The 9,260-nt window shown below is 39.4% G+C and overlaps 1 protein-coding gene across 1 annotated transcript in view; it reads right to left on the bottom strand.

Annotated features, from left to right (window-relative positions):
* BIRC6 (baculoviral IAP repeat containing 6) overlaps positions 1 to 9,260 on the bottom strand; it is a 258,916-nt gene that overhangs the window by 48,234 nt on the left and 201,422 nt on the right. The window contains exon 68 of the mRNA XM_018552891.1: positions 632 to 842. Within this exon, the coding sequence (XP_018408393.1) occupies positions 632 to 842 (211 nt within the window). The remainder of the gene's footprint in view (positions 1 to 631; positions 843 to 9,260) is intronic.

Here is a 9,260-nt window from a genome sequence, read left to right as displayed (position 1 = left end):
GAGGCCCTGTGATTTCTAGTTACGCCCCTGTTTAGTTATTTTCAGTGGTATGATTTAGTGGTGAAAATTATTAGTGCCCCCCCATTTTGACTGTGGTATCTTATGTGCCCCCCTATATATTGTTCCTAGAGTCGCCACTGCAAGGGTGTCATACACATGGCAGTCAAAAGAAGATCACACCTGCAGTAGCAGACACAAGCTTGTGTTAAATTGCAGACTCTCATCTTCACTGTAGAAGTGATCCGAGTGGGTTTAAAAAGCCACTTGATCGTTTCTTCTGAAATCAATGGTGTACATTATATATACAAATAGTGCTTAGCTAAATTATTATTACATAGTATTTATATAGCGCCAACAGTTTGCGCAGCGCTTTACAATATAAGGAAGACATTACAGTTACAATACAATTCAAGACAAGATGGTAAGGAGGGCCCTGCCCCTGAGGGCTTACAATCTAAAAGAGGAGGGGGAAATGATACATGAGGTAGCTGTGGGAATGAATTGTGTGAGAATGTGAAATTATCTATTAATAGTGTACAACAGTGAACCTAAAATAATTTTCTTATACCATAAACAAGGGCAATTTGAATAATGTAATATGGGTATTTTAATTGTAAAAAAAAAAAAGTACCTTAATCTGTTGGTGTATGTGTCTACACAAGTTTTCATTTTTGCCAATAAGGTGCCCACAGATGCCTGTGACTCAGTCTGTTCCTCCTCCTCTTCTCCATTAGCTCCAGACAGGGGAAGCAACAGGGGTACCAGTGCTACACATGAAGCGATGGCTCGAAGCAGCTCCAACAGAGCTCGATACAAAGGCACATGTCTAGCCATATCCAACACTGAAAAGAAAAAAAAAATTAACACTTTTCTTCATCTTCTTCAAATTAACACATTTTTTGAAAAACTGTCATGCACCACCTAAGGCAACAGTCATACTTTTAATTAAACGCAGGTGAAGTTACCTGGGAAGTATAAGAAAAAAAATGTATGCATTCCAGATCACTTACATGTACCCATGTTTACATGAGTTTAGACATGTTCAGAGTATCTAATAGGGATGCCGATAAGGTGTATTTGGGAGAGTACTCATACTCGCTCAAATGCTCAGATACCTACCTCCAATACTGGAACTTCCAGTCAGAGGGAGATCTCCCTCTGACCGGCAGACCAGAGGGAACATGGAGTTGGCTTCCTTTCCCATCAGGAAGCCAGGTGGTGAGTCATGAGGTGCCGTCCGGCTTCCTGATTGGTCAGGAAGCCAGGCTACCTAGAACAAGTGAAGCCGGTGTTCTTTTGCTAGAACACCGGTTCCACAGGAAATCAGGAAGCCGGGCGACGGGCCATGATCTGCCGCCCGACTTCCTGATAACCCGGACACATGGCAATGGTACTCGGTATCGGCGAGTACAGGAAAAAAAAATAAATCGGTGCTCTAATCTGCCTAAGTACAACTGAGCCTCTGCTTCCCAGTGAAGAAATTTCCTCACAGCCTGTCTGGTCGTACTGTTTTAAAAACACAGCTCTGTTGCAAACTAAATTTCCCAAATTTGCTCTGAAATGCATTCTCCATAATTTCTTATGGTGAATGCACGAAAAGGAAGAACCAGAAAATTAAGTTCACACCAGATCCCTGTCTAACACAGCACACGGTTATGGAAAACATTAAAGACCTGGCAGAACAACAACAACAAAAAAAACTACCATTGCAAACTCAAAACAAATGATTTGGCTAGATTCCGTTTTCACATTCCGTTTTACTGAATGTAAGCAAGTAATTGTTAGCTGTTTGAATTCTCAAATACCAAGCCTTGACCTTGTGTAAGCTGCTTTTCGCTTTGCTTCAAGAACCACGAATTACAAGAGTTGAAGTGAATATGGCGTGGAAGAAAGTGGCACAGTGCAGCAACATTATATGGTTTTATTACGGTGTTAAATTACACACAGGTAATCAATACCACCAACATAGGCTGCTGTCACTGCATTTTAAACGATATTCAGACACCCTAAGAAAAGCGGTTTCGTTTCTTACACTGACATACAACACAAAAATAACAGCAGTAACAAAATTTTACAGCAAAGTAATTTTTATTTATTTAGTGTTGATGAAACCTTGGAGTTTCATGCAACTATATATGTAACTCTTATATTGTCTTAATTGTTAAAAATTCTGTTGAGGTTACACCTCAGCAATGGCAGAGCTACACCAATGCATCCCTGGCTGTGGTTAGCTGCAGGGATACAGAAGAGCAATACGAGGCATGACTTTGTGAGAAACAGGCAAGGTTCAGGTCATATAGGATTTTGCAAGTGGACAAAAATAAATGCTTCTGAACATTGGTAGTATTACCACCAAAATACATTTTCCAACTTCTTGAAAAAGGTCTGTGTGAAGTCAACCAATGCTTCCCTCTGCTTACTGAATTGACCAAGTGACAAGCTACACAGCAGTGGGTCTTGGGAGTTTTGAGGAACAGCAGATGTCTGGTTGCTCAAAGTTTTAGGTGAGATACATGCCTAAATGTTGCCAACCCTGGTAGCAATTAGTACCTGTAATTCCAGGCATATCAGATGTCATAGCATGAGTGCTGCACAAGATGATAAAGGGATAATACATGTGATTATGATGCAAGAAACCCTGGTCTGAAGAGCAGGAATTGTCTTCAGTCTTTTGATCAAATTACATGCTTTTCTGCATATTGGTTTTACCCTTCATGTAAGATTATGAACACTGATTCAAAAACTAGGATTTCGTTATTAATACTGAATGATCAGAAGCCTACCTAACAATGTACTCTGAATGTCAACACAATAAAAAGGCTGCAATATACCCAAATGTCAGTGACTATCCTTTCATTTTTCAACACTGGACAGACAATTCTAACATGCAGAAGCCAAATTTAAACTGATTTCAGGGTTAACTTCATAAATTGATTTTACATCTGTCGTAACTATATCAATCAGCCATATTAGTTAATGCTTATGTACAATGAAAATATACATCTTCATATGCACTCTAATACTAATAGCATAAGTATTTATCTTTAACGTTGTTAGGAAAAAAAAAAATCTGCTTAAACTTTCAAACACTGGCACTTCATTTTTCAGGGTCACAAATATTTATTTACTGCCTTACAGTCCCGTGTGGCTTCGAGCTGCTGTGCAGACACAGTGCGTGTCTGCAAACCTAAACCTAGATGATCTCAAATGCATATGAAGCAGCAGTAGCACTATAAAAATTTCCTTGTTAGACAAAGGGTGGGAAAGAAACAGGTGCGCACCTGCATGCTACATTGTCCCTAGCAGATGACATCAGCACTAAGTTTACTCAATCTGAACAGTTACCTTAGTAAGAAGGGTGAGAATGTTAGGCCTCACTCACACAGGCGTACACCTGCGTCCGGGAAGGAGAGGTGCAGTCTAATTGCATGCAACTGTCTGTACATCTGTATGACAAGTGGCTGTACACCGATCCGAACTTGCATGTAAGTGCAGATGCATACACTTGGACACAGACGGTGTCCCAGTGCGTGCATCTGCATAACCGTTCAGGTTGGCATGTAGCCGCATCATATCATACCATAGCAATGTTCAGACGGCTGCAAACAATAAGCTGCACCTGTCTGTCCTGGGAGCAAGTCTCTGCAGCATGCACGCAATATGGATGTCCATACCCCTGTGAATGAGGGGTTAAAGAGAAAATTGTTAAAATTGTAACGCAGTTCCGTTGCTGCATTCCAACCAACCTTAAAAATACATCGAAAATTCAATACGTGATATCAACACAGTGTACAAGAAACTTGTACGAGAATCTAGTACTAAAGGATTACATGTCAAGATCTGCTAACTGCAAACGTAGCTATGCTACGGCTCTGAACCAGAAAGTAGTCCATGGCTGACAGTACACAAAGGTCTGGAAAGTGGAACAAAATAGAGCCCAGTCACAATCAAGGTTATTTTTGACCTGTACATGAGCCTAAGTGGAACAAAATAGAGCCTGAAGGTCACATTCAAGGTTATTTTTGACTTGTACATGAGCCTACTCACAGAGTGAGGCTTTAGAGACTGGATAAGCAGATCCTGATAGCTGCTGCATAGAGACCAGCTCAAGCAACATATTCAATGCCTTGATTAAACCGAAAAAAACATCTGCTAAGTATGTTGATAAAAATTTTTATCACAAAAGAAAAAAATTCTAGAATTTCTCACCTAGCAAAAAACGAAAGCATGAAGGTTAGCGGTTGGGTTATACAAAGGCTAACCGTTGATGTTTTTTTGTTTGCCAAAGTCCACCTCCTGTAGGCAGCTACATATCATTGAAATGGCTTGTTTTTAAAAGTGCAAGCTTTGCAGTCGTTCCGAATAACCTGACTTTAGTATCTTATGTGTCACTAAACTGTAACAAGAATACAAGATAGCTGTTTTAGAAGAAAAAAAAAAAGATTTTACAGACTCCACTAGTTCCAGAAGCCCAAAAAATCCTTAATTGCACTAAAAGCATGTGTTAAACAATGAGAAAAAAAAAAAAGCAAATAAACAATATTTTTTTCTAGAAATTCTACCCACAAATTCCTAAAAGCTCCTAGAAGAGTTGATGTTCATATACTAAACTCAGGACTTAAATCTTAAAAATGCATTCAAGTACTTTAACTATTAACAAAAATGTACCTTATTTGTGTTATCACGAGACTGTACATGAATTCATAATGATCGTTATACGGTGATCTTTGAACGGTGTGCAAGGCACTCACATTTCATGCATTACAAAGCAGTACCAATGGTTGAAACTAGGGATGCACTGAAATTTCCGTCGAAAATGTCACTTTTGGCAACTCGCCGAAAGTGCCAGGACGGCCAAAAATGTGGCCGAAAAGAAGCTTTCAGGAGGCCGAGCGGCGGTGACTTAAGTCAGGAGGTCGAACAGTGCGGGCGGTGACAGCTGTCATCTTGCAGAAGGCGGAGCTCTCCTCCAGAACCTTCAATTTCAGCCTCCTGTGACAGGATGGAGAGCGGTACGGGGCGGTGCCAGCTGTCATCTTACAGCAGGTGGAGCTCTCCTACCAGCTTCACTTCCTGTGTCAGAATTGAGAGCTGCGATTGGAGGAGAGAGCTGCGATCGGCCACATGAGGTGGGGCTCTCCTCCCAAACTGCCCGCCCCGCCTCCTGCTACAGCTCAGAGTAGAGAGCGGTGTACAAACACTCAATGATCAGCTGATCGGTGAGTGTTTGTAAATAACTGGACCTAGTGTTCTTACTATGTCCAGTTATGAATGAATGCAAGTGCATTCATACACATAAAATGCACACTTTATGTGTTTGAATGAACAGGACACTCAGTACAGAGGCTTCCTGTTCATTAATAACAGGGGCTGCAGAAAAAGAGATTGTCCACAATCTCTTTCTATTTCAAAAGGAAAATATTAGGGGTCTGTTTCGACCCCCGATATTTCCCTAGAGCCCGCAGCAGTAACATTTAAAAAAAAATAATCTAAAAATGTTTTAAAAGCTTTGAAACCCCCCCCCCCAAAAAAAACTATTTTTGGTTTGACAATTTTTCCCCCCTTTTTCGGTCTAAAAATGTCATTTTGGTGCATCCCTAATTGAAACCCTTTGTCAAGTTTTTTTGCCGTTTCCCTGCTGTGCAGGGTTTGTCCTAGTGACTATTATCCCAGATACAGAAAGTAAGGGGATAGTAGTCAAATTATGAAATTTTATAATAACCAAAACATTAACAGATGTCCAAATCCTCAAATAGGGACAACTATTCCTATTAAATGGGAATTTCACACACTCTGGGGAGCCTATATTTCCTGTTACAGCTTCAGTACGGGAAGTGAAGGAAAACAAACACTAAACTCAGGCCTTAAATCTTTAAAAGTACCTTAACTATTAACAAAAATGTAGCTTATTTGTGCATTTAGCTGTAGATCCTCAAATCATTTCTGAATTAGTGCCAACACTGTCCTTCCTTCTGGAGGGTGTCTACTTTTGTTCCCCATGATTAATGTGTATTGTAAAGAAGCCAAAGCACATGACCTCTCCAGTGATGGATTACAATCTCAAAATTGGTAAACTAAACGTGAGATTATGTATAGTCCATCACAGGAGCAAGCTTGGAGTGGTGGCTACTTTACATAACACACGAGGACCACGAGGAACAGAAGTAGCCACCCTCAAGAAGGACAGTGTCAGCAGAATTTAAGAGATGATTTGAGGATCTACATCTGAATGATGCACAAAACATTACATTTCTGTTAATCGTTAAGGTACTTGAATGCATTTTGAAGAGTTAATTCCTTAGCTTAGTGTCACTTTAACCCTTAACTTAAATTGGAAAAAACAAACAAGTTTTAGCTTTAAATACAATTTAAAAAAGGAAATCAAAATATTAAACTATTTTGTAAAAAAATGTTTTAATCTATTTTATATCATTCTATTTTAACCTTTAGGAACGTATTCTTTTGCACTACAGGGCAACAACAGAAAATTACCTATGCAAAAACTAACGACACCTAAACCCCTCAAACCAAAAATTTTAACAGGAAGCATTGTTTGGCCACCAACTCTTGACACCCCTTCCAGCTAAAGGCACATTATCCTGTCAGACACAGCTGAGCTTTAGATCAGTGAATTTATTAAGTACACTCCATATATTTCTTACAAGTATACAATAGTTTGGCTGAATCCTTTGAAGTCCCTCCCACTGCAATCATCCAGGATATCTGAAAAAAAGCTGAACTAAACTTAATGGGCTGTTAAATAGATAATATTGAACAGCACTAACTCCTTTTCCAAATCGTTTAACATTTTGAATGCAGCTTAATTGGATGAGAATGGCAATCTAGTTATGCTAAAACAAAATAAAGAAGATTGGTTCTGAAGCACACCGATGACACTAATGCTACACAATTTTACAGTTAAATTTTTAAAGGAAGAGAATGGCTGGCTGTGTTGGTAGGGCATTAACTTTTTCAAGTGTGATAGGATGGCACAGCAGGTTCACTTGCATGAGTAACACAAAGCATTGGCAGCTACAGTACACTATGAAACCACAGGGCGAAAGTAAGTTACAATACAAAGTCTTCGCATTTCTAATTAAAAGCTTTCAACTTTGCACAGCTGCCATAGACATAAAATAGCTCAGGTAACACATTTCCTGAAGGGCTCAGCTTTTGTCCCACCGTTGCTAAATAATTCAGCACTGCAGGCTTTCCCAGTCCTCTTCAGAGCACCTATCCAAACATATGAATATGGCAGCATATGCTTCTGGCTATCATGTCAGTTCTACACGTTTTATGCTCTATTGGATTTTAAGCTCATAAGTCACGACTATCGTCACAGGACTTTTGCGATTGTGTGTCTGTGAAAGATCCAAGATTGCGGCTCCCTGAGGCTCATCATTGTCTAGTGGCAGCCACATAAAATCTGCCAAGTTCTGAGGCTGGCAACCCCCCCCACCCCTCCCACGATATATACAGCCATAAATCAAAACAAAAAACAACCTTCCCTCCAAGGAGAAGCAATTTAAAGCAATAATCTATGTCAAAAAACCATTAGGCAGTGCATGTGATAAATATGAAAACATTGAAGACTTCATGCAAAATAAAACAAATTTACATTTTTTTTGTTACATTACATGCTGTTACATGTGTGTTGTCTACTTGTTTTTTATAATTTGAATATATTTAACTAAGATGTGTAGCACATCTTTAAGATATTTATGTACACTTAACTGAGTTACAAAGTAGTGCGTTGTTACAATATATATTAATCCGCTTTATGTGCGGCGTTATAAATTGTTAGCAACGTGCATACGTTATACTGACAGATCTTCCCCATTTGAGCAATTCTATATTACACAACTATTTTCATGAACATGCATATCCCATTTGCAAAAAGTTAAAGTAGATGTTAACCTTGAGTAGATAACATTTTACTAAAACACGGTTTATAAAAATGGCTATGTTCTTTTTTCTTTTAGAACATACTATTTGTCCCCAAATTTTCAGCTCAATGCCCCTGATTTCCTCCAGTCTCTCTGCAACCACTATGTCTACATGCACTTATTCTAGTGGCTGGCTTCCTAATGGAGACAACTCAAGCATTAGAGTCTCCGTAAGGAGGATATGTGACAGGGTGGCAACACGAGAGTAACTTGGAGATAGAGGGTGACAACATTCTGTCTCTAACAGGAAGTGCCTATAAAAGACCTTCATGCAGGGTTATCAGGCAATATTTTAATGAAAACAATTAGATTTAGAGATTAAAAAATGACTTAACGTAGCGTGCCCATTTAAACAGAAGCCGTAGGGACTTTGTTTACAGTTGTAAAGCCGGCTGATATTTAATTTGTTAAATATCGTACGTATTAATATAAATGGAAGAGTGGTGGTGCTGGTGTACAACACATTGCAAAAGCTCCACGGTGACAAAGCGTATCTAAACCCAAGAGAACAAATATATTGTAGCTCACCACTCCTAACATGTATGTGGTGGCTGCATTAGTTTTGTTTTTACCCTTATTTTCAGCTTGTGATCCTGAAAGTAACACATTTACAGGGAGGCAACGATGCCATCCTGCAGGGCTACAGTAACTCTTCCCCTCTACTCCATAAAAGAGAGGAGGGGTTCTGTAGTCCTCAAAGATAGCTAGGAAAAATGTAAGATATAGCTGCAGAGCCCACAGGAAGTTATCAGCAGACAAGATTTCTGGAAGATAAACAAGTTTTTCCAACATATATATCAAAATGCTTTCAATTATATATTTAACAGACCAAAAGGGACCAGACAAGGTCCAATGAAATGCACTTGCGTTGTAGAACAATGCAACACACAGACGTAAACCACCTGTACGCTGCATTGAAAATAGTAACAGTCCTATTTTCAGTGCATTACAGTGTGTTGGCCACTCATTCAAAATGCATGGGTTGCCTTAATGCAACACATGGTAACGTGCAATTACTATTACAAAGTATTAGTAAAACCTTCTCTTGAATTTGCAACTCACAAAGATTATGTTACGGCACTTGAAAGAAAACTGTGAAAGGCAACTAAAAAGGCACAGAGGATATTAGGAGGGGATTAAGTTGGGATATAATTACCTAAATGTAAATATATAATTCATATTGTACGTTCAATGGAAAAATCTGTGTTTTCATCGTGCAACAGGTTTGATTTTCTGCCATGACCCACAGCAGCTCATGCTTGGCTTTCCTTATCCCCCCCCCCCCCCAGGCCATTTGGCTGGGTCCTTTGGGTG

This window comes from Nanorana parkeri, unplaced genomic scaffold, assembly GCF_000935625.1.
Source record: "Nanorana parkeri isolate BGI_ZX_2015 unplaced genomic scaffold, ASM93562v1 scaffold100, whole genome shotgun sequence".
Classification (NCBI taxonomy): Eukaryota; Metazoa; Chordata; class Amphibia; order Anura; family Dicroglossidae; genus Nanorana; species Nanorana parkeri.
The sequence above is the reverse complement of the archived record's forward strand: the minus strand, read 5'-3'. Positions and strand labels throughout refer to the sequence as shown.